The sequence below is a fragment of the Lonchura striata genome, chromosome 3, assembly GCF_050655825.1.
Source record: "Lonchura striata isolate lonStrDom1 chromosome 3, ASM5065582v1, whole genome shotgun sequence".
Lineage (NCBI taxonomy): Eukaryota > Metazoa > Chordata > Aves > Passeriformes > Estrildidae > Lonchura > Lonchura striata.
The window spans coordinates 20,005,001-20,031,044 of NC_140705.1; the positions used below are offsets into that span (position 1 = coordinate 20,005,001).

The 26,044-nt window shown below is 36.4% G+C and overlaps 1 protein-coding gene across 1 annotated transcript in view; it reads left to right on the forward strand.

Annotated features, from left to right (window-relative positions):
- The window catches only part of SH3YL1 (SH3 and SYLF domain containing 1), a gene marked incomplete at its 5' end in the record, with an annotated part of 52,393 nt that extends 37,958 nt beyond the window's left edge, over window positions 1-14,435 (forward strand). The window contains one exon of the mRNA XM_085574144.1: window positions 13,847-14,435. Within this exon, the coding sequence (XP_085430270.1) occupies window positions 13,847-14,046 (200 nt within the window). The remainder of the gene's footprint in view (window positions 1-13,846) is intronic.
- Window positions 14,436-26,044: the final 11,609 nt, after the last annotated feature.

The following is a 26,044-nucleotide window of genomic DNA, read 5'->3' on the forward strand; positions in this document are numbered from 1 at the left end:
AAGTTAATAAGTTTTCTATATGTACAGTGTTCATAATAAATGTAATTGTTTAAATATACTGAAAGAGCTGACTTATAGAACAGAGATAGCTCTCTTGTAGGCCTCCAGAAAGCAGTTTCCAAATTTCTCACAATGACTTGAAACTCTTTCTACTTTTCATCTATATTTTTTTCTTATGAAGATCAGTTATTCTTTTGTTTTCTAGTTTTCTAGAAAAACTACTTTTCTGTCTGATTCCTTTGCATGGTAGTAGTAACATTTTTAATTTGTTTTATTCTGTGAAGCTCATTTTCATAATGCCTTGAAAACAGGCTTTCTGTTCTTGGTCTACTATTTTCTCAACCAGTTTTAAACAATTGATGATAAGGATTGTGAATAGACCTTCAGATGAAGCCTTGTACAGTATTATTGTATTCTTATTTAGTGTGTTTCCATATGAGATACTCTTTGTCTCATAAAATTTAATTTTAACCATTTTTCTAGCCATTGCAGAGAAGTATTTTTCCATGCAAATGAAAAAAAAAATCAATCAGTATTTCACAAAGCATTTTCCTAAGAAATTGTATTGAATTGTTGCTTTTACTACTCTTTGTTTTTTTTGGTGTTTTTTTTTTTTTTCTAGAGGCTGTAGATTGTTTCCTAGACCTTTGTAAAAGCTAAGACTTTTATCAAGTGAACCAGGTTATGTGCCAGTAATACCCTTGGCAGTAATTTTGAAGCTGACTGTACAGAGATATGAGAATCAAAATGCAGAGACAGTGTATTGAGATTGAGATGCTAACTCAGTATGTGTAGAGAAAACATGGAGAAGCTTGTCAACATAAAGGAGTTCCAGATCATTCCTAAAACGTCAGTTTGACCAGAATAAAACAGAGCTCAGGTCTTGTTACTGTACTTTGCTTTTCAGAATATGAAAGCTATGCTTAGGATTGCATCTCAGCTTTTGTAGTACGATTTCAGCAGAGGCATTATTTGCATTTATGTCGTGTTGAGCATGATAAAGCCCTTGGCATTGATATGGTTTATTTGACCTTTTCACTTTGAATGAAAATCTAATTGTTTTTTGTTTTTTGAAATGTCAGAAAAATCCAAAAAGTAATCAGCAAAAGTACTGCTATATAATTGGCTCTTGCAAACAGGAGGTAGGGGGTTTTTTATATCCTAAATATCAAATACATCCACAGATGCTTGACAAAAAAGGCACTTCTTTAATGCAAAAGCTGAGTGTGTTGAAACAAAGATAGAAAGTATTCCATCAGCAGATGAAGATGATGAGCCAGCATGTTCCCCAGTAGGCCAGAAACTCAAAACCAGCGAAATACGTTTCATACTGAATGAGCTAAATTTGCACAGTGACTTAAACTTTAAATATAGTCAGGTCTGTTTCAAGCACCAGTTTTGTTTGCTAGACATGACACTGTTCAGTAACAACTCAAGTTGGTAATATGGAATCTGCTTTGAAATGATCCATTTCTAGCTTATATAGAAGAGGTCAAAAATACATAAGCCCAGTCCTGGGTTTTGTGAGTCTCCTACAAAAGTTTGTGTATTATATCTTCATTCCATGTATACAGATTTGCAGATGATCGTGAACTTTTTATCTGTTGAGGCTTTGTGCAAACCTGAGGGTCTTGTACCTTATATGGAATATCTGTGGCTACCTTTGCCTTGAATAATTTTTTCCAGCTACCGTTTCTTTGCTAATGGAGAATGTACTTATTAAATTATTTTGAAAATTAACTGGAGGGCTTTGTAACACTGGAAACCTTGATAAAGTACCCAATTAAAGTAATACATAACATCTAGTACTGCCACTAAATCTAAAAATAGGATTTGCTGAGGCAGTCCTCATGGAAGTGGAAGCGGGCTTAACATTTGGTTTTGCTTTCTTTTCAAGAACTTGGGTGTGCATTTAGTACTGAAACATATTAAAGAGAGTAGCTCCTGGAATGATACAGGCCTTCCTTGATATTATGAATGTACCTTGAATACATTTTCTAGGTTACTGGAAAAAGTAAAACATTGTACACCTCTTTAAAAAGTGTGGAAAGGAGGGCCCCAGGAGCTACACACCTGTCAAACTTCACCTCTGTGCCTGGGAAAGTCATGGAACAGATCCCCCTACAAGCTATACTAAAGTACAGGGAGTCAGGAGGGTGATTTGAGACAGCCAGCACAGCTTCACCAGAGGCAAGTCCTGCCTGACCAGCCATGATGGAGTGACTGTGATGGAGTGGACAAGGGAAGAGCTACAGATGCCTTTTATCTGGATTTCAGATCCCTTCCAAGCCAAGCCATTCTCTCATTTTGAAATAGCCTTAAGTCTATAGCTACTGGAATAAAACAGCCTTCAGGTGTTCTAGGTGTAGAACAATTCTTTGCCCATAAGTGAATGTAGAATAGAGTAATTTAACTTATGCCTCCTCTCCCTTCTCAGACCAGGTTTGTTTAACTGAGCACAAATAGGCATTTGTGGGGCATTTAAAGGGTAGTTTTACCCCAGTGACAGTGAAGCTCACTTATTGCAAAAGACTCACCCTCATTTTCTTAGTCATGAAGAACTGATTATTTGCAGCTTTCAGTATTGAATTTAAATACCTGAGTGTCTTAAGAAGCTTTTATTTAGAAAGTGGAGAAAGGTGATTTTGTCTACTTGCCTGAAACAAGCCATAATTATTGGCAAAGAAACCTCTAACTAAGATATTATTTATTCTGAGTGTGATTTGCTGAATATCATGTCTCCTGATTTTTGATCAGATGAGCATTATTGGAGATTATTTGGATCAATGGTGGCATATGACATACTTCAAGTATCTGTACAGAATATATCTGATTATAGCAGATTAGTACCTGTAGATGTAAAATGTCAAATCTACTGTGCATATTTAGGCCTTCCCAAACATCTGTTCAGTGAGTTCTGAGGTTATTGTTTTGTATATGCAGGGGGTTTTTTGAGGTGAGTTTACATTTAAAAAACAAAATTAAAAAGGCCATTAAGGAAATTAGTAGTTTATTGTGAATAGGACATTTGAGATTTCACTTTTAAGGCTTGGTTAAACAAACACTTGATTTGTTATTTGTCCAGAAACAGCTAAAATTAAATTTGTAAGTAAGTATACATCTATTCTGCTCTAGAAGCTAAAATAAACCCTTGTTATTCTTAAGCTAAAAGCTGAGGAATGAGAGCTAAGAATATGGGAAATGAACACATTGGGTAGAGAAAAGAGCTCATCTGTATAGTGATGTGATCCAAGAACTGAAATTATTTTCATTACTTTTAGTATTTAAGATACAGTTAGGCTACTATTTTTCTTTCTAAATGGGATCTGCTTGAAGACTTTTTGTAAGTAGCCATTAGAATACATAATATTTTGTTGCCATATAGGAGATGAAAAGTTAATTTCTGCCGGGTCGCAGTGCATAATACACTACAATATGGTTCTGCTTTTGTCCATTTTCCCCAGTCTTCTCTGGCTGATGTTTTGTCTTGTCATGATAGAAGAAAGCCATAAAATATTTTAATTTACTGACCTCTTATTCTCTTTGTAGTAATTCATACGGCACTTTCTTTCATCCTTTCCCTGACTTTCCTGACTTCATTTCCTTCATAAGTTTTTAAACAGATCATTTGCCACTTTCCCAAGATGCTGCTCTTTTAGGCCTATTCAGACCTTTAGATATAGTAAATGGTAAAGTCTGAGAATGGACATTGCCCAACAAGGGCCCAGTAAGTGAATCTCAACATTGTAATGTGTTTTATTTCTGCTTATCATGACATTGTAACATAGATAGTGCAGTAACTATTTAACTTATGTGCATCCTAGCTGTGGATGTGAATTCAACATCACCTTTGTGGCTCTGAGCTGCAACTTTGAGCCAAACCTGACGTTACCTAAATTTGTTATAAACCACTTACAAATGGTAAAGTCTTGAAATTCAGACATCATCAGAACATGAACTATTATTTGCATTAAAATTCTTCAACCATAAAATATTAAAAGTGTACGTATTCAGTGAACTATACTTCATGACATCTTAATCTCCAAGATGCCAATTTTTGAAAAGTCATATGGCATGAGATACTACCTCTGTCATGTTCTCATCATTGTATGTGCTCATAAAGGGGACATTTTGAGGTAGTGTTGTTTAAATATTTCATTACTTTGGAATTTTTCTTTCTTTGTTTACATTCCAGGAAGTAAATTACTCAGTCCTTTTCCTTAAAAGTATTATGTAATATATGGAAGAGGTTTTAAAATTTAAGAAGATATTCAAAATGGTAGTTACACCCATTGCAAACTATGTATTTTCTATTTAAATAACAGAATACTATTTTCAGTTGCAGTTTTGATCATTTCGATTGCTTTCCAAAGTCATGAGTGGAAAAATGAGTTGTAAAAATACATTAATTTTTTATATGTGCATATAGAAATAAATGTAAAACTCTGTACTTTTTAACCTTTATTTCTTTACATATGAGAGTATCTTTTTCAGTGTTTTCAGAGTAATCCTGTGAAAATGTGACTGTTATAACATTAATCAAATTGTTTTCATTGCTTTGTTTCTAAGGAGACAAGTTTAGTTGCATACATGTATTCTTTCAGATACTGACAAAACTTTGCTTTCAGATTATCAGAAGATGTAGATTGGTTTAGAATATCAATAATCTTCAATTTTTTCTTTGTTATAACTCAGAGTGCAACTTATCAGATTTATTATGATCAAGACTACTATAATTCACATATTTTGAATTTAAAACTAGTATTCTTTTCTGTTTTAAAATTTTTAAAAGCAATTACAAAATGTGTAATAGTGAGATAAGGTATGATATCCTTAGCATTAAGAGACTGAACAGCTTTCAGGGAAATAGATATGTTAGAATAATTATTGGTTTCCTCAAAAACCCAGCACTAAGCCTTATGTCTTTCTGCCACACCTTCTTCTCAGTTCCATTCTAATGTTTCTTTGGCTGTCCCTGTTTCAATTCACCTAAGAAATCAAATCTCTTTTTAGCTGCTCTTTTGCATAATAGTTCAGAAATAGACTTCAAATATAAAGAAAACCAAGGGAGTAAGTTTAACTACAGTAAAAGATAGATACTTCCCAGTATAACTGATCAAATTTAGCCAAGAGGTTGGATTTGTCTCATTCTTGAAAAAGGTACTGTATCACTGAGGATTTCATAGTTTTAGCTTCAGATTTCTTTGGTGAAAAGATCGACGCGGGATTAGCGTTGCATCAGACAACGTGCCATCCAATTTCTCTCTCTGTATCACTGGTCTGGTACATAATGCTTTGACTTCCACCTGATTGATGCTGTTCTTAAGTATTTTCTAAATTAATATCGACAGGTCAGTTTGAGGCTTGTTTCCTCTGACCTAGGTCTCAGAGAATGTGCTTCATTTAGTTATGAACTGCTGGTCTCACCTGTATGGAGGCCATGCATTGCTAGACCATGCTTCAGGTCCTAGCCAGTGTCTGTCCCCTTTTACCAGTTCATACTGTTTATCTTTCAGGGGGATACTGATGCAGATACAATAGTTCATATGTTCTCTAAACTTGAACGCTTTCACAGATGCAGAAGATTATCATTGTTTTATCTTCTCTCTCTGTCCCATCTGATCTACTTGCTTCTTTTTAACCCCCCACAACTTACAGTATCGCTCTGCAGTATCATCATCTCATCCTCCATCTTATGAAATCCAAGTCTGATCATATTGTTGTTATCTAATCTTCTTTTTTCTTGTTTGGAATAGTGTGCTTCACCTTCTTTAAAAGAGTTTCTCTTGCTCCCTGTTCAAGCCATTGGCTCTATCTGTGCTGATAAATTAGTCTTTGCTAATTTATCAGCATCAATAATGCCAGTGTGATTGGGCACTGGGACCTGGACTCTGTTTTGGGGACATCAAGTTCAATAACATGGAAAGGAGTCATTTACTGATATAAATATAACTCTTACTTCCAAGTTTCTGCTGACCTGTGTACAACCACATATTAGTAATTGCATTCCATCCTTCTGCATGTAACCTGATAGATTGATATTCATCTTCTGTTTTCTTTGGTAATACTTTTGATCCCTGAAGTCTACTGCTAGCCTACATCTGTAATCACCTTTACATTTATATTTTGGGGTCTCACTGAGAAGTCTTCCTTATTCAGCCCTCTATTTTTCTTTTAAGTTTTTCCAGCTAGCTGTCCTTTGTTGCTTTTAAGTTGCTAGATAATATTTTCTGCAAAAAACTATTTATATTTCTCCTTTACTCATGTATTCTTTTGTTAACTAAGTAAGAATTCAAAATATAAACTGTCAAATAGAATCTTAAACTTCATCTTGGTGATCACTTCAGAGCACATGTGTTCTTCAACTTTAATTTCTTTAGAAGTTCTCATTTTCACTATAGGAACAATGAGACCTATAGATGTTCTCTGAGTACCACTTTAAAGATGCAACCTATTCTTTCTGTCTCCGCTTTTGTCCTGTTTTTTGTCTATGGTTTTGTCCTGTTATGATTCAATTGTTGAACATCAGTCTCTCTGACCTTTGCAAATTCAATATTTCTTTACTGTCATCTAGATTCAGTTCCTGCTTCAAAGTTAATTTCCTGCCCCATAATTTTGTCCATCTTTTACATTCCCCCACTGGCTCTCATGTTAAGTATACCTTTGAGCTCAGACAGAACCTAAAGCACCCTCTGACAGATCTAGCTTTCATCTCAATTTTGTTAGTATTACAGATTCAACTTAGTGGTTCACCTACCTACTTCAAAGTTGAACTTTAAGCATTTCTCTGCCTGCCTTTTGGCATCATCAGGACCCAATTCTGGAGCATTTCTCAAGTCAGAAATGTAGATCTTTAGTTTCTCCTATCATGAGCCCTAACACTCCCTCAGAAAGCTATCCTTGTCCTTAGTAGTAACTCTGATGCCTTCAGGATTTACTGTATGCCATTTCCTTTGCCAACCCCTTGCCTTTCATATTCTAATGTATAATAGGCTGCATCCAGGTAAAATGTATCTTTCTGGGTTTTGTCATCCCTACCTAAATCCTACCTGAAGTAAAACTCAATAAATCTTGAGGTATGTTGAGCTCAAACAGACCAAAAAGCACTCCCTGACAGATCCACCTTTCATTTCAAGGTTTATTGAAGGCATTATAAAGGAGGAAGGGACTGTAAGACCTCTAGAAACAGTGAGTGCAGAATCTGAGTAACTGTTGCTCTCTGGATTCCATACTATGAGCTTAATTCTTCCCTTAAAGCTGGCTTTGACTGTAATGCAGTAACTCACATGGGTCATAATAAACCAGCTGTAAGACAATAATTTATGTTTTCTGTCCTTCACTTGTCCTCCTAGGAGCTGGTGTTACCTTTTAGTTTTTACATCTAGCTCTGTCTGTTAAGGAACACAGAAAATGCTGACATACCTGTAATATAATACTTACTCTTGTCATTTACTGCCTTGTTTCTCATATTGCTTGTCCACCAATGAACCTTTCTATTCAGCCCTTTATTTTACTAAACTCTGATCTAAGAGTTGCTCTGTCAGTCCCAAGCTAAACTGATTTGTTTGTGTGCCAGTGCAACTCCTTACAACACACTGATCCATATGTTGACAAGAAGGCCCTGCCAGGAGGTCACATTCTCAGAGAGATGGGGGTCTCTACATGATGTGCTCCATGCTGGCACTCCCTTAGCTGGATACAGGCTAGTCAGTGTCTCTTAAGAAATCTGCTCTGTCTGGCCTGACCATCAGATGGTGCTGACAATGTGAGTTCTATTAGTCTCAAATTGGGCTTTGATTATAGCTGTTCCAGTCCAAACTCCCTACAATTACAAATTTTCATGCTGCTTTTATGCTTTCAGATAACTTTATTTCAAGTCTCTTTGAAGTTTTTCACCAAATTGCAGAATGACTGCAGTTGAAAAGGGCCTCTAGGTATCATCTGGCCCAACCCCCTTGCTCAAGCAGGATCAGGTCTATATAGCTTTTGAATACCTCCAAGGATGAAATTCCATCACCTCTCTGGGAAACCTGTTTAGTCACCCTTAGAGTAAAAAAGTGTTTTCTGATGTTCAGTCAGCACCTCCTGTGTTACAACATGTGCCCATTGCCTGTGTCACTGGGCATCACTAGCAAGAGCCTGACTCCACCCTGTTTTTACTGTCCCTTCAGATAGCTATAGACACTGATAAGCCTTTTCTTCCCTAGGTTCTCTCAGCCTTTCCCACATAGGAGAGATGCTCCAATGGCAGCATCCATATGGCCCTTTTCTGGATTGTCTCCTACATGTCCATGTTTCTCTTGTACTGAGAAGCTCAGAACTGGACTGCACCCCAGGTGTGGCCACACCAGTGCTGAGTAAAAGAGATCACCTCCCTTGATGCCTAATGCAGCTTAGGATACAGTTTGTCTTCTTTGCTCAGGCTCATCTGTAGCTGTTGGATTAAGCTAGTGGTTGTCTTCCACTTTAACATGTTTGGTCAGGACCTAATAATAGTCATCCTTTTTAATATGATCATTTGGGGCAAACATCCTTCAGGCATTTTAGTGTAACCAGTAAATGTATACACACAGTGTTTACACTCACAGTGATATCTTAGCAGGTAGTGTTGTCCAGACAATTTCTAAGGTTGGCATTAAAATTTCCTGTTAAGTCTTCATCGTTAATGGCACCAACTATCATCTTTTACTCAGATTTACAATGGGCCCAGTAATTGACATAGTTCTTTATCCTATTTTGGATTCTTTCCTGAACTCTGATAATAAACTCATTATTAACCCTTTCCAAGCAAAAGCCCATAATGGGTAAAGAACAAATATTTACTGTTCACTGTTAGTTACATCTCTCATACTAAACCTATGAGCAATACCCGATCCTTTCAATGCTTCTGAACAGTGTACTGGTATACTAAACCTTTCTGATACTTGATATGTTTGTTTTCAAAAGCACAGATTTTTGCATCTGCGTAATCTGTTAGTTGTTTTCCATCATGTGGTCTGTTTGTTGGTTTTATCCTACTTCTGCACAAACAGGGTACATGTGGTTGCTTAGTTTTCTAGGTCTTCATTTAAGCAATAAGAATTCTATTACAGCTTGGACGGCTGACCCCAGCTGGGTAAAGGGATAATCCACAAAGTCATACTCAGTATGTAAACCTGGGGGAAAACTGCCTAGGGGGCCACTGCTTGGGAACAGGCAGAGTGCATCATTTGGTTAGTGGTGAGCAATTACTGGTCATTTGCACCACTTGCTTTTCTTAGGTTTTATTTCTCTCTCTTCCTGTTATTTTCCTTTTCATTACATTTTAATTAAAAAAACTATTATTTTATTTAAATTATTTTAATGTTCTTATCTCAACCCATGAGTCCATGAGTTTTCTTACTTTTAGCCCTCCAGTTCTTTTTCACATCTCATTGAGGGAGCAGAGAATGAGGTGTGTGTGGCACTTAGTTGCCATTTGGCATCAAACCCTTACATCAGTGCACATATGACCCACAAAATTATGCTAGCTCTCAAATTACCAACAATTAGCGAAATTTACAAAGTGTATGTTTAGCAATCTCACCACTGACCTCAAGTACGTGAAACTTACTTCAGTTTTATTGCTGGGTCCATGGCCAAAAGCAGCACATCTTCAGCGAGATATTAAGCATCAGGCTGATAGCTGGGGGATATATGCATCTATGCCAGTAAAGTTAAATTTGGGGCCCACAGCTGCACTGTGTTCCAACTATTCTGTGTTCCAACTTAAAGCTGGGTTTTGAAAGTATCATAAGCTCAAGCCAAAATGATTATAAATTATGGTTTTTCTCTAAATACCAGTCTTAAAAACAGCCTGTGGCTTTACTAATATGTTATAAGCTTACATTAGAATATGAAACTAGTGGCTACTATACTAGTAAATTAAACAGTGTGAAGGCATGGGCCCAAGCACTGTAACTGATTTAGTTATGTGGTCATGTTGTTAGAAAATGCCTTGGTATTACTCTTACCTTGCACTTTCCCAAGTAATGCCAAGATGTGGTTTAGTTGTTAGTCCAGTATAGGAACCAGTAGACAGTTTGCATGTGGCTCGTTTCTCTGGTCAGTGTTTACTGGTACATATGTGGCCAGTCTGTGCCGGCTGACCTTGTAGTCAAACACTGGCACTCTTAACTGAGTCACAGAAGTGTAGACAATGTATCTGTTCTACAGCAACTTCATAGAAACTGCTTTTATCATGCGATAAATATGCCATAATTAAAAATAGTTTTATTGCTCTTTCATTCACTCTGGGGCTGTAATGTAGCACACCCAAGAGGCCATAAATTCACTCTAGTTTATGCCACACCAAGTCTTTTATCCATAGCAGTGGTCGTTCACAAGATCTTCAAATCATTATGGTAGGTAAAGATAAATAAAATGGAAGGATATTGTAGTCAGAGAAGTTTGTTATCAAACACATGCCATACCTGTGTATGCTGGAGCATTAAAGATATATGCTGGCTGCTGTACTAATTTGCCTTCAGACAAAGTTTCTATATTTCTGTTTGACCACTGTGTTTGTGGAAGTGTGTATTCAAATAGCAATAACAAATAAGGATTTTCCACAGTGTAGTTTTTTTTTTCTTGCAGTGTGTATACTCATGAATGGCAATGATTTTAGTATCATATGCTGTATGTAGCACTGTAGCACCATCTTGTGTGAGCTGCAAATGTCGTTTCTGTCTATGCATTCAGTGATCTTCACGTGCAATATAATAATTTTACTTAAAACTCTTCTATGTAAAACTGAAATTGGGAAATGAGAACACAGAATAGATCCTCCTTATAATCTGTGTTGTAGATTTTGTAACAGTGCATTCATTTAAGGTACTTTATTTTTAAGATGATCCATATAAATATGAAGCATGGGATGCTGAAGTCTGGAGGCAAGAAATAGGCATTCTGTCTGCATTATGCTGCAAAGCTACAGAATTAAAGCAGAGAAATTGGAATCTTTATGAGAAATAAAATGAAACCAAACTATAGTATGGGAAAAGGCTGTTAGGGAAAATTAAGTAGAAATGGCTATGAAAGTGCTGACAGGAATAAAGCTGAAAAATGCTTTTAAATTATTGTAGGGAGCAAATACTGGGACAAAGATACATAACTGAGCGTTCATATTTAACTGTAGTGCTTTGAGCTTTCTCTGTGTTTGGACAGATGCACGTGTATAGGAACAAAAAATGAGAAGAGAAACACATTAAACAATTTTGTTCATATGACAGAGCAAACAATAATTGGAGGCATGGTTATGGTGCACTGAATACACTCCTACCTTTTGATATCTCTTATACGGATCTTTTTTCCACCTTTTCAGGCTGTAATTTGTGTTGTGTTTCCTTTCATTTTTCCTCCTACTTTTACACACCGAATTTCTGTGTACTGTATTCTGAATACTTAGCAGTTTGTGTAAGAGGAATTACAGTCTTAATGCAAGTTCAGCCATGGAGATAGTAACTGTTAGTTACTTACCATTGCTATGAGTCCAGCATATCATAGTGGTCTTGACAGCTCTTTTTGGAATGTAATGAAAAGAAGCTCTCTCCTCACTTTTAGTACTTTCAGTCTTTTCTTTTGCTCTGTCAAATACCTACTTTTTCCATATATATTTTGGGCAGTTTTAAATATATAGTAACTCCAATTCTCTTTGAGTGATTATTCATTTACATGATAGAAACACATAGGTTTAAGAACTCAAAGCATAGGAATTTTTTGCCTTCACTGTAGCATATAAATGCACTTCACTCATGTGTGCTGCCTGAATGTGGCACAGGGGTAAAACACACCCCTTCTTCCTTTTTATATGGAACTGAGTCATTACTGTTTTCATGCCATAGCACCTAAAGAGTCCTGGGCCACAGTATTTTCTGACTATTCTTCAGTTAATGCTAGGAGTGAAAAATCTATGTTTTACTTCATACTTCTTCTATTATTTCCTCAATCAAAATATCTAGCTTCAAACTACACTGTCATATCATCCCAACTGCATAAAATGCTTGAATTCTTGGAGGAAAATTGTGTAATTGCTGAATATTCAGTCTATCAGCGTTTCAGATGTGACAGTAAAAGAGCTATTTAGAAAATCTGCAGTCTGCCTTTTTGGTAGGAGTAACTGGTATAGATATGGACCTGATAAATTTGGGGTTTTTTTCACAGTAAAAGAAATAGTGTTATATGTCTTTAGATCATGACTATAGATATCAGGAGATCAGGATACCGTGTGATCAATAAAGATGGCATGTGACTTCTCTGCAGTCAGATCTCTCCCAGCTCATGGCCAAATAATTTTCTATTAGTCTTTGGTGATTGCTGAAAATGCAGATGATGAAGAGAAAGCACTAACCTGTAGAATGAACATGTATATTGACAGATGTGGGGGGAAAATACCCTGCGCTCTTTATGCATACATTTGTGGTCCATTGTTCTTCTCTGTCCTCTTTGGCTACAGTTTGTGTTTGTGAGCCTTAGGGAAAAAATTCCTCTTCTTTTTGAAATGATGAAAGCAACCAGAAGGGAAAAAAAAAAATCTGTATCTGTTGCTGAAGACAGGCTGCAAAAAAGGAACACAAAAAAGTTGTATCAATGCTTCTCTCACCACACTTTCTAGCTCTCTGCTGGCAGTGTGTAGAATAGTGAGAGGTTGGGTTTCCCCTTTTGGAACAGTTTTGACAGCAAGAAGGTTCAGCTAATTCTAAAAGCCTTTAATCTAGCATGCTTGAGCATTTATGCAGCCATCATGTCCATGTGAGCAATATATCCTAAAATCTCTCTACCTGACTGTGTAAACATTACTTCCTCTTAACTAATCTTCAATTGCACCTTCCATTTTTCACTTGTAGATTCACTCATGTGAGAGATTTAACTGTTTTCTAAATCAGCATTAATCTAAACCAGCTCCCTCCTATAGCTCAGACAGTTAAAGGAATTGAGAAAAAACATAGTTATTGTTAAATTGAATATACTTAGATGAAATGTTCAGTGATAATAAACATTGGCTAAATAATGAATATTGGCTAAAAATTTTCTACAGGAATGGAGGGTGGATAATAGTATCCAAGATTTTGATAGTTTTAAAACTAGTTTAGAAGCTTCATGGTTTATCGCAACCCCAGCTGAGGGCTGCAAGAGTGATGTAAAAGACTGGTGTAAAGAGAATGAAAGCCATTTGTATATGTGGTCAAAAGTACCACTATACAAACCAAGTAACTTCCAGTAAATCAAACCATAATCAGTTCTTTCCACTGGAACATTTTGTGTGTTCTGTTTAACGTCTAAGATACACCAAAATCCCAGGCACTGCAAAACCTATGGAACAAGAAGGGATGGGCTATGGATATTTTGCATTTTGCCATCCTATATCTTCCGTTTTGATTAAAAAAGCAAATTCTCTCCTTTGAGTTTTGCAGTTTCCATTAAGAAGCTGACACAGAGAGAACAAACCAAAACTCAAACCTGAGCAGTGATTCTTATAGCAGTCATTCAGGAAATATTTGTGCTCTCCTCAAGACACCAACTGTGTTCCACTGTCTCTGACCATATGAGGCTAAAGGAAAATGGCTGATCTTTACTTTGTATAGAGTATTATTGTATTAAATAGACTGTGTTGATAGGCTGGAATTCAAATTTCATTTGCCTAAAATTATAGTGGAAATGGAGGAGATTTTTCATCAGTGGTTTATATGCTCATATAGATTATTTTAGTGTTTTTGTCACCCTTTTCTACTGTCATTTAAGAACATTCTATTTAAGAACTTAGTGTGTGTGCTGACATTAGTAATTTCCTGTTAGTAATTTCCCTTTTATTTATTTTCTTTAATTTCAGATAACTCTCAGAGTGATCCAGTAGAAGTGACAGCACTTTATTCATTTGAAGGACAACAGCCAGGTGACTTGACTTTCAAAGCTGGAGACAGAATCACAGTGACAACTAAAACAAATTCCCAGTTTGATTGGTGGGAAGGAAGAATAGGAGGAAAAACTGGCATCTTTCCAGCCAATTATGTTGCCATAAGTAACAACTAAATTTGTACAGAACAAAATGTTGAGGCAGCAATAGATGTACACTGAAAAATATATTTTAACTTTTCAGATTTTATTAAAATTAGATTTTAGATCAATACTATTCTAACAAAAAAAAATTATTAAATGCTTTTTATGACCATAATTTTCCCCTACATTTATTTCTTAAGTAAACAGTAGGTGATAGTCACTTTACGAGAGTTTTATTTTTGAGCAAGTTGCCCCAAAAAGTAATCCAATTTGTGTATAGTTTCAATTCTGTCTTGCTATATGGATTAATTTTTTACATGAGGGAAAAATTTGGAACAGTTTAGAATTAGATATGCTGAAAAAAAAGTTGATTTCTATTAAATTGTAATATATGGTCTCTTAATAAATGCTCTTAAATTTGCTTTAGAGTGTGTGTGAGTTCTTTACTTAGTAAATACAGATGTTTTTCCACAGGTATGGTAGTTAAAAGTACCTTCCTACTTGGTTTTTAAAATCACTCTAGATATTGCAGTTTTTTAGTAACTACTTTAGGTCTGATCTGTAATTTTTCTTATTGTTAGACATACAAAGACCTTTTTGAAAACAATTTCTATGATAGTTAAGCAGTTCAGCTTCTCTGATAGCTTGTCTTATATTGCTCTCACCTTTGGAGAATTTAAGCACTTCTGAAAGTTTGTTTAGTAAAATGCATGCATAGTCCCTCAGGAAACATATAGGCTTATCCTTGATTCCTGTAGAAACTTGTTCCACAGATCTCTCTATCCACAAGATAGGGAAATTTGTTGTTCACAGGTGAGCTTCAATTTTTCCTGATTCTTCCCATTTAAAACTTTTTTCATGTTTAATCTTTAGGAAAGGAGCAACATAAAGTAAACTACAGAGTAAATAGAGTATATTTATAATAATAAGATAGGGACAATATTTCTGTAGGATAGATGTGATAGTAAAAATACACTATACTATGTATCTCATACTATGAGATAGCATGAGTCTCAGATTTTAACTTTGTTTTGATTATATTTGTAGGTCAACTTCATTTTAAGATACAGATGCTGCCTTTAAAGTTTATATGACAAATCAGAGTGAGGTGAGAAGGAGGCTTTGAGTTTTTTAGAACCAGTTTAGTTCCCTTCTCAATGCTGAATCTGCTGGATTTGCCTCTTATTTGGAGTTAATGCCAAGATAATAATTGTGCTCCATCAGCTTTTTCCTACTTGAAAATGTCCTTGTTTCTTCTATGAGGACCAGAAGTTTCATATGTGTGATCTTTCCAGTAACCAAGTTATAGTTGCTCTGTTATGATGCATTAATCTATCAGGTAATCTTTACCTTTAAGTTATCCCATCAGAATGCTAAGGCTAAGCCTATTGTAGATGAAGACTTTGCATTATTTATTTCTACTCATTAGCAAAAGTTTCTGGATTTATTTCAGACTGGGCCAAAATACATTTTGATAAACAAACTCAAAATGACACAGAAGAGACTGAAACCATAATCAAATGGGTTTAGAACCTTTCAGTGAAAATCCTTTATATGCTTTGCCTCATAATTTAGACAGAAATCTGTCTTCAGATAGATACCACCACCAAACAGATCCATACTGCTTGCACGTGTTTTTTAAATAAATATTTTCCAGCTAGTGGGAAAGAGTTATACAACCTCATGTAGGTGCAGTGGAAATGTATGCTGCCAGTATATGCCTTTAGAATGACTGTTGTAGCATCTGCCAATTTCAGGTGAGAAAGCAGGTTCTGTGCTTACCTATCTTTGACAGACTGTATCTATTGCTTCTTAAGCCAAAAAACACCAAATAAGCCAGGACTCAATGAACAGGATTTATAATAGTGTTATAGTCCCAGAAGCTAGATATTTCACATATTCACCAATAATAGCTCCTGCATTTATGATATCCTGTTGCTGCAATTTAGTTATACAGTATAAGCTGAAGCATCCACTGGCAGAATTTTGCTGTAATACTTCATTAGTCATTTCCAGAATGCTGGCTGCTTTTTCAGCCAGTGTACTTGCCTTTATGTAGAGTTGTTAAAGCTTCTTAACTCATCTCAAGTGTCTTCTTTCATGAAACTGTCAGAATTTATGAACTTGCACAGCAAAATCTTTCTATTGTTTATGTAAATTCAGTTTCATGGATTGTCTTAGCTGAGTTTGGGGAAAAATGAGAATTGTCTAATCTCAGTGTTCATGATAGTCTGTAGACTCTGCAGGATAACACTGATTAATTACTAAATCCAAGCTGCATTTTGAAGGGGAAATATTAAATGGAAAGGATATCTTATTACTGGAATGTGTCTTACTCCATTTAAACGTAATATAAGAAATAAAAGATTCAGCAAATTAGCCTAATGCAAGGAAAGTCATTGGTTGTCAAAAACAGACCTTGAAGCACTACAGAACTCTCCTGCCTGATTCCAAATGTCATTGACACAGGCTGGATCAGTTCACATCAGTGGGCTTAGTCTAATTCCAAAAGTGCTTTTGCAGTAAAAGCGCTTTACAATAAAAGGCAGTCTGCACATTTCTGTGAACTAAGAGCTCTGTAAGCAACAGTTCTCTGCAGTAGGTCTGGGAACAAAAACCTAGAGATACACAGAGTCACCCATGAGATTCGTGTTCTGGTAAGAGAGGTTTTCCATCAATGAAAACCCATGGCTGTGTTCCTTTGCTACAGGATGCCTGACCAGATCCAGAAGAAAGATAGTGAATAAGATGGTGTCTCTGTCATAATGTATGTAATGACTTATGAGGTGCCTGGTATCCAGCTGACAGTGGGGACTGGGAGAATAGATGTCTGCAGCACCAAATCAGTGAGAATCTGTACTGGAAGAGAAAAAATTAGTTGTGGAGCCATGGGATTCCCTCAGGGGGATACTTAGTAAAAGGTAGAGTTTACAGGGGAAATACTTTTGCTGTGTGTTGAGCAGGTTCAATAAACAGTTTTATAAGCAGTTACTTTCAGGGTTCAAAACAGCTATTTTTATTGTTGAAACAGTTAATCACAAAACAGTAATTTGTATACATACAGTACAGGTACTTTCCATATTTATTTTATGATTATATTTGTATATAGTAGCTCAGTTTTCTGTCAGTCCTCATGGGCTTTATTTTGAGCAACATGATTCCTGAAGTGTCTTAGTTAGGACTATGTGCTCTGTATTCAGCCTCCAGAAGAGATGACTGACATCATCCAACATAGATCCCTAACATATCTTTGGCACCTTACCTAATTGTATTCCTTTATGTTTGTTTATGATACATTAAATATGTGGCCAAAACCATGGACTGTGTTCAGTGTTATAATATATTAAAAAAAAAAAATCTGTTCCTTTAGTAATATTTTAACTCTAACTCATGATCTTAAAAGTTATTTTGATAATAGGTATAATTGGAAAACTTTTCACCTCCATTTGTTGATTTTTTTTTTGTTGTTTTTTTTTTGGAGGCCATTGCAGACCAAAAAATATTTCTGTTATGTGCAGGTGCAAAGTTCCATCATGGCTAATATCTCCAGGTCTTCAGCAACAAGTAAACATAATCCAAATCTTCCCTTCTCATATCAGGCCAGACACTCCTGTTTACTGAACCTTTCACAAAAACTTCTCAGGCCGGTCTTTCATGATCAAGTGCTCTGTTGCACTCTCTGTATGCACACCCACCCACCCACAAACACACACTGTGGTTATTTTGGAACTGTGTTAAATTTTGAAGACAGATTTTTACAGATCAAATCAAATTTTAGAGACTTAAATCCATTCTGCATACATTTCTGTTAATTCCATACATAGCCTATGCCTAGGATCATAAGACAAAAAATTGTTCATGTTTGCTATTTATAAGAATTGTCTAATATGAAGGGAGCTAAATGTCACCTGTTCATGTTGGTTTTCTGAGGGTACTTAGATGCAGAGAATTTTTGAAAGTTACACCTTTCTTCTGTATCACCTAAAAATAGACACAGCATCCAACCTATAAGCATCATTTCTGAAATACTTGGCCAGAACATTTTGAAATCAAATTAGTTTTCATTGGGGATCTAAATTTATCCAACACTTCAGTCTAAAAGTTCATGGGAAACCATTTGACTTTTTAATTGGTTCTTGCTCTTAATTGAATTAGAAATACTACAAAGAAAACCTCTTGGGCTTTTCCCATACCATAACTAATGCAAGAAAAATAAATAAAAAAGAAATAGTAAACTTATTTCTTCAGAAAATATTTTTAGTTAATTTCATCTAATATTAAGTGCAAATAGTTCCTTAAATGTCAGGAGTGTATAAACTAATGCATGGTAATCCTTGTGCTAGATTGATATCCACATATTCTATATCTGCTTTCCATTCTGTAATTCTTCATCTACATTTGGTTTTGACAGTAAAAATAAAAATTCTGATAATTGCAGTCTGCAGAGGAATTCTGCTATCTGCATTGCTAAGATGAGCCTTTGCATCTGCCTTTATAAAGCTTATAGGTAGCACTTTGGAGTTGTCTCCTGTGGTTCTTGAGACTTTTACCTGAGAAGGTTCACATTCCATTTGACATTCTGAAAGAGGCAAATACTCCTAACATGCTCATATTCCCATTTCTAGCCTTTGGCTTGAGGATTTGTTTTATCCAGGAGTGTCTCTTACCAGCACAGAAAGCCTGGGCAGGGCCTGGGGGGGCCGAGTGCCACATGGCGCATCTGCCTCGCTGAAGGCTGAGGAGCTGCTCTGCTGCTCCAGCCCAAGGACTCTGTCTGCAGGGGCAGTATGAGCCTGAAGGGTATTCTAGCTACATGAAGTGTTTCATGGACTGCTTGAATGCAATTTATTCCATTCACAAAAACAATAATCATAGTTAAAGTAATTTTATGGTATAAGATGTTTTGAAGCAAAGAGTTTCTTCTCCTTCCTTGTTTTTCACCTGTGTATCCTTCTCCAGTCTTGTGCTATTCCTGTGCTGTGTGTGGCCAGTTGGTATCTGACCTGCTGAATGCCTGAGGACTATGTTTGACAATGTCCAAGGCAATTAAACCTAACCTCACTGTGGCCTCCCTCTAAGCATGTGAGTAATGCTAACCATGGTACCACACAGATAGTTCAGGAGAACAAAAAAAAAAAGGCTATTTACCTGGCTTTAGTGGCCAAAATTCTCACATCATTCCTTTGTTCTGTCAAACCAGATATACGGTCTCACAACAAACATTATTAGACTCCTGAATTTCTGAACATTTTGTTCTCACAATATTGCAGAGCCTTTTCTGCTTTCGGACATTTTAGTTTTATTTTCCAAATGGAAATTCCAATCAAATATTTTTTCCAAGAGTTTTAAATCTTTTTAGATGCTAATTTAATGCCAACTAAATGTGAGTTTATGCCTCACAATAAATTTAGATGATGCTCTTGACAGAAATAAATAAAGCATCTGGATGCAAAAGTATTGTCACAGATTGACAGTTCCAGCTGGTTGGGAGACATTTTTGATAACTAAAGTATCAAGTCACTTAAATAGGTGCCATTCTGTAATATTTTATCAACTGCAGAAATTTGGGTCAAAATGAAATGTTTTGAAGCAGAGGTGATGTCTGTTAAAATACTGGGTCTAATTTGTCTCAAACATTCTGTGACGCTCATTTTTTGTAGAAACTATATCTGACCATTACCTTCTAAAACCTGTCTCAGGCTATTACTTGCCCTCAGCCTTGTATTCCCTTTAGTGTGTCTTGTATTTTAATTTCCCAATTTCCTTCTGTCATATCTGATGTCAAAATTAAGACCACAGTTAAGCTAGAAATTCAAAACATCAGTCTCTTATTGTAATTGGTTTCGTGTCAGCCATCAGATTCTTACAAATGTGAACAAGGACAAGCTGTTTTAAGATTTTGCAGCTGAAGACTGTATTTGATGTGTTTTGGATCACTCCTTCTGCATATCTGATCCCATGCTTTTCAGACTAACCCCTTATTTCCCTCTGGGAATGCTGAAAATACTTGGGCCTGTTCCAGCTGATTTTACATCAGTGGGATTCTTTTGGTAGCTTGAGGTATACCAAATGTTAAATGGTGCTATATTTACATAAAATCTACATTAGTCTCCTGGCTTTACTAGGAGTCATACTGCTGATCAAATTACAGTGTAAAACAGAGATTACTGATGCACTTATAAGCCTCTGAAAGCAATCCAATCTGTGTTTTCTCTGTGGCCATCACACTCCCAAGCAATACGTTCTCTGTACGTAGGTTTCCAGTAGCTCACATTCTTAACGGAAAGGATACTTGCTTTGCATCAGTCCATGCTAAGAATATTTTTGCTATGTACCATCTCTGGGCTTTTCTTGTCAGTTTCTCCTGTTCTTTAGAAAGTCATCTCCCATATTTAAAGCCTGTTACAATATAAGCACTAAAGCAGCCCTGAGCTTGGCAGTTTCCTGTTCAGAGTGGCAGCATCTTTTCCTATAGATTCTTTAGAGTCTGGTCATGATTATGGCAGTCAGAGGAAACAGAGATACTTTTTCAAGAATTTTAGTCACAATGGCTTTTTTGATTGCATTGAAAAAAAAAGAGTTTACTATATAAAAAGTAAAATTCCACAACTACCTCCTCGGTTTGCCTTCTTAAGGTTTGGAACATTACCTTAGCTTAAATTGGAGTATTTCATGATATGAATAATTTCCTCTTGTAGCAGGGCTTCACCTTCTGATGGACAGAGGTACCATTCTATAGCCTAGCATTCATTGCACGCTATAAATGCTATAAAAGCGCAATGATAAATTCTAAAAAACAAAAGTGGAATCATAGAATGGCTTGGGTTGGGAGGGGAACTTAAAGATCATCTAGTTCCAACCCCTGTCATAGGCAGGGATTCTGTCCCCTAGACCAGGTTGCTCAAAGCTCTATCTAATCTGTCTTTGAACACATCAAGGGATGGGGCAGCCAAACTCCTTTGAGCAACCTGTTCCAGTGCCTCATCATGCTCACAGTGAAGAATTTATTGCTAATACCTAATTTAAACCTACTCTCCTTCAGCTTAAGACCATTCCCCTTTGTTCTATCATTGCACGCCCTTGTAAAAAGCTCCTCTCCAGTTCTCTTTCAGGCCCCCTTGAGGTACTGGAAGGTGCTCTGAGATCTCCCTGGAGCCTTCTCCAGCCTGAGCAACCCAAACTCTCTCAAAGCCTGTCTTCTAGGAGAGATTCTCCAGCCCTGATCATTTTATTTGTCCTCTTTTGGACTTACTCCTGCAGGTCAATGTCTTTCCTATGTTGGGGCCCCAGAGCTGGGCACAGACTCCAGGTGGGGTCTCACAAGAGCAGAGCAAAGGGATGGAACCACCTCTCAAAAACTGCTGGCCATGCTGCTTTTGATGAAACTCAGAATGCCTTTGTCTCCCTGGGCTGCAAGTGACATTGCTTGGTCACATTGAGCTTTTTAACCAGCACTCCCAAATCCTCTTCCCTGCGGTTGCTCTCCAGCCATTCTTTGCCCAATGTGTGCTTGTGCTTGGAAGTTCCCTGATCCAGGTGCAGGATCTTGCACTTGGCCTTGAAGTAGACAGAAAGCTTATTCAGCACCAAGCAACACATCATTCAAAGAGCACTCTTTTTTTGAACATACACCTAGATTTGTGCCATTGACTTCCAGGTACCTGTTCATAAATGTTTAGGAGTCCTCCCAGCTTGGATGTCTGTTTTTCCAAAGCAGTCAGTTAAAAGAGGCAGGTTGCATGAAGTACCTTCTAGAGTGCTTCTGGACTCTGCAGCACAGAAGATTAACTTGTTTCGTGACGCTGCCCTCCTAATGTCATTTTGTAGAGAATCCCTCAGGATGAACTCTGTTTATAAATCCTTTATACTTGCATTTTAAAAATAAGTATAATTTTTTTGTCCATGACCTGCTAAATTAAGGAGACACAATTTCATATCCTATTAACCAATATTTGCAAACTGGAATGTGAACTGAAGCTACGGATCACTGCCACTGGAAATGAGGAATGAAAAATCTAAGAAAGGGAAAGATATAATTAAAACCAATATAAGTTCATATCTACTTTGGTAATAGGAATTAATATGGGGTATTAATCTCATTTGATAATTTTGGCACACTCAAGCTATCTGCTTATTTCAGCAATGCCTTTTTAGGTACTAAGACAAATGCTGGTTAAAAATATGTATCTATCTAACTTCATATTCAGAGAACTGGGTTACATTAATTTAACACCCTTCAAGTTATTCTTCTTTGATCAGTTTTGAAATATTCTTGGCAAAACAAAGAGCTGGAAAGAGAACTTCCTGAACTGAAGAAAATACACATCTCATGAAAAGTTGTTATTTATTAAAAAATTTTAAATCATATATTGCTAAATGGGTTATTACTTGCTGATGGTGTCTAACAACAATGTACATTCCAAGCCTAAGAAACTCAGGTGATCTGGAACATCTTTATTTTTACATGTTATAACATAAAAATTTTATATTTATATCCTTCTCCTGAGGATGATGTTAGAATAAAAAGACTAATTCTTTTACATTTTAAAAATGCCAATTTTCTTCAACATTAAGAGTTTGCTCATAACAACTGGGCTCCAAAATCCAAATGAAGAAATTGTTTAACATGTAACTCATCAATTCCCCATTAACAGATCCTGGCTGGTAGTATGAAACTGGGATGTTATCGATTACAGTTCCAATGAGATGTACTAGCTTTAATAAAGCCTAGAAGCAACATGTGCAGGCAAGCCAGATTCAAAACTGAAACATTATCTAAACAGAGTTGATTTCAAATGTTTCAAATGTAAATAACCCACCGGGTGGTCCTTGAGACTGTCAGCAGTCATTATTTTCTGTAGCATAAACAGGGCTGTCAGCTGGGATTTCTGTCAGAGATAAAAAAGTCATTCTTCCCTTGCAAATCCCAGGCTGCTTTTACAGCAAGTCATGCACCTCCAAGATAGATGGAGAGTTCCTTTCTGGATTTTAGTGAAAATATTTTATAAGCTGCCATGGAAACCAGGATAGGTGTCTGAACTGTGCAGCCTGTGAGGTAAAGGTTAATGGAGTCAGCAGAATAATAAGCCTTGAATTTCTGAAATGTCTAAATAAATGCATGATTTCCACAGATTCTGCATGTTTGTTTTTCAAAGTTTTCTGCAGGAAACAAAAACTAAACCAAAAATCACAGATGTTAATAGATGACAAACATGTAAACTTGGATGAAAAATGTTAGAGGCTACTGCTTCAATTAAACAAAGAAACATGATGAGTTTAAGTGATTGGAAGTATTAGTCAATCACCAGGATTTATATAATAGCATTCAGTTAACTAATCTGATGTAGATATTTCAGAAGAGTGTTACTGCACTGTCTGCCCCGACTTAGTTCAATGGCAGCTGAGCAATTAAAATATCTTAACAAATCTAGTCTGACATGTCTTAGCACAAAATTAATCATGTAGTACTATCTTCTGTATCAACAGTCACACCTTTATCTGGATAGCCACTGAAATCCACAGGAGCATTGCCATTGGCTTCAATGGAAAGGTGATTTTAGACAGTTCAACACAACAGAATTTATTTCCAAAATTGTTGAAGATTTTTCCAACTGATTTCCTGGAAGACAGTAAAATTCCCGGGTCCTTCTCAGGACCATTTTTACACTTCCTCCTGGAAACAGTTCATCAGGGGTCCCTGCTTGCTTTCTGAAATAGTGCTATGCACTGCTCAAAAACTGGAGACTTTCACTCTTTACTGAACAACCAAGATCTTTTCTTATTATTCAAGTTTAAAGAATTTAAGTATTTTCTTTGTGCATGGTAAACTGAATATAGATCCTACCTTCTATGATAGAATCATTCTTTGCAACCCTTATTTATTCTTGCTTACATGCTGCAATTAAGTAGGATCAACAGAAAGCATGAACAACTTGGTTAACCCCTCCTGGTGCCTTGGCTTCTCAATATATATTATATCCATTAGTAATTTTTGGAAGAAGGAAAGAAAAAGGAATTCTTCCTCCAGAGTGTTACTTGAAACCTGAAAATCTAAGAAAACAATCATGGTAAAGGAAAGCTTTTGAAAGCACCCAGGGTTCTATGGTGAATCTGGACTCTCGTTCTTTTCTAGCAAAGAATATTATTACATTTTAATATGAATTAATGAACTGAATCCCATGGGTTCTTCCAGATGACTTGGCAAGATAAACTCAGATGTATTTTACACAAAAAAAAAATCCCTTCATCTAAGAACCTATGACCAGTCATGAAAAATTGACTTTCTTCATGTCCCTTATCAGAGATACGTGCAGTGAATGGTTAAAAAAATAAAGAAATATTTATTCCTCTCTCCAGCTAAATCTTTATTCTCTGTTTGTATGTCCTGCAGTCTGTCTGTTGTGTTGTCTGTGTGCTTGTCAGATTGCCTGGGTGCAGTTTTTCCTTTCTCCTTTCGTTCAGTGCACTCCCCATGTACTCTCAAGCAGCCCCCAAGTATTCACTTTAACCTTCCCCAGAGCATTTTGTAGAGTCCTCTTGAGCCTTGTGCTCTTATTCTGGGGAAAGACCTGTATAGCATGGCTGGCATCCTGAAAAAAATCATCTTCCCTTTAAAAGCTAGCACTTGTACTTAATTCTGTACAGTAATATATAGTTGCCTTTATCTTTTTCTCACTACAAAACCTTTCAATCTGCTTATCTGTAAGCATCCCACTACTTTCTACTGCTAAGAAGAATTTGATGATCAACTCTCTCTGAGATCAATGAATTATATAAACATAAAATATTACAGGAATATTACATTTTTTTCTTTTGGGTCAGAATTAACTTTATTTAAAATTATGGTATATTTTAAACAGTTTTTTAGTTCAGCAGGTGAGGCCAGCAGATACTCTGAGTACCTGAGCTAGATATCATCCCACAGAGGTGCAAAACTTTCCCCATATGACATTTTACTGAGCAGCACCCCAGACAATCAGCTGTCATATACCATGTGCAGACCCACGTAAATGAAATTATGACATCAAGGGACTGTCCTTGCATAATACTGAGAAGTGTATGGAGGCCAATGTCCCAGTTTCTGGCTGCTGAAAGGGGAATGTGCTCTTCTTGATATGTAATATCCACTGCTTCTTTAAATCACAGCTGTGGATTTTGGTTTTGCCAAAAGTAATTTTTTCAACAGAGTGGAATTTTCCACAAAACACTCCCTTCCACAAGAACTGCCCATTTTTAAAAGTCTTTGAAACAGGAAATATTTGGATTGACAAAAATAATTTTTTCTTCAAGTGTTTTTCAGGGGTTCCAGCCCCCTGAAACTTTTCTTCTACTGTTCCCCATAGTTTTTCATCCTGCAGTGTATCTGTAATTTTCATACATATTTCCCTTATATTTGTGTTTGCATTTCATGGCCTTTCACAGAAAACAAACTTAGCTATTGAAATAAAAAGGGATAGAAATCCCTGCAGTATAATTGTGCATCAGAGATAGCGTAAGCTGTAAATGGGTGCTGTAAATCACAGTACTTCCCTTTTTTCTTCACCTGCCATTATTTTTCTAACACTAACAATACATCAGTCTAGTAATTGTAGTTAAGGAAATGCACTGACATGTGAAATTTGAATGTTAAAGGAAAACACATGGAAGCCACCTGGAACTGTGGTTGCAGAGAAAGAAGATTCTTTCAAATCCTGTTCTTCAGTATCTTTTTATATAAATACTTGTTGCATTTTTTTAAGATTAATGCCAAAAGGCTTTACTGTATCAGTCAGTAATAAAGCAGAGGGACTGGGTAAGCTAGGGGTAGATTCTGTGTAGAGGCTCAGCGAGTGCCTCTGAACGTGTGTGTATCCATATGTGGTCTTTGGTGAAGAAGCAATGCCAGAGTGAACCTCTTTGATGACTGGATTATATTGTGTCTTGCCCTTTCCATCATCATTATATTATTAGCTGACTTTTATTTTCATAACTGTGCTTTTACTACAGCTGGGAAAAAAAAAAGCCTTCTTTGAAGTTCAGGATTATATTGTGC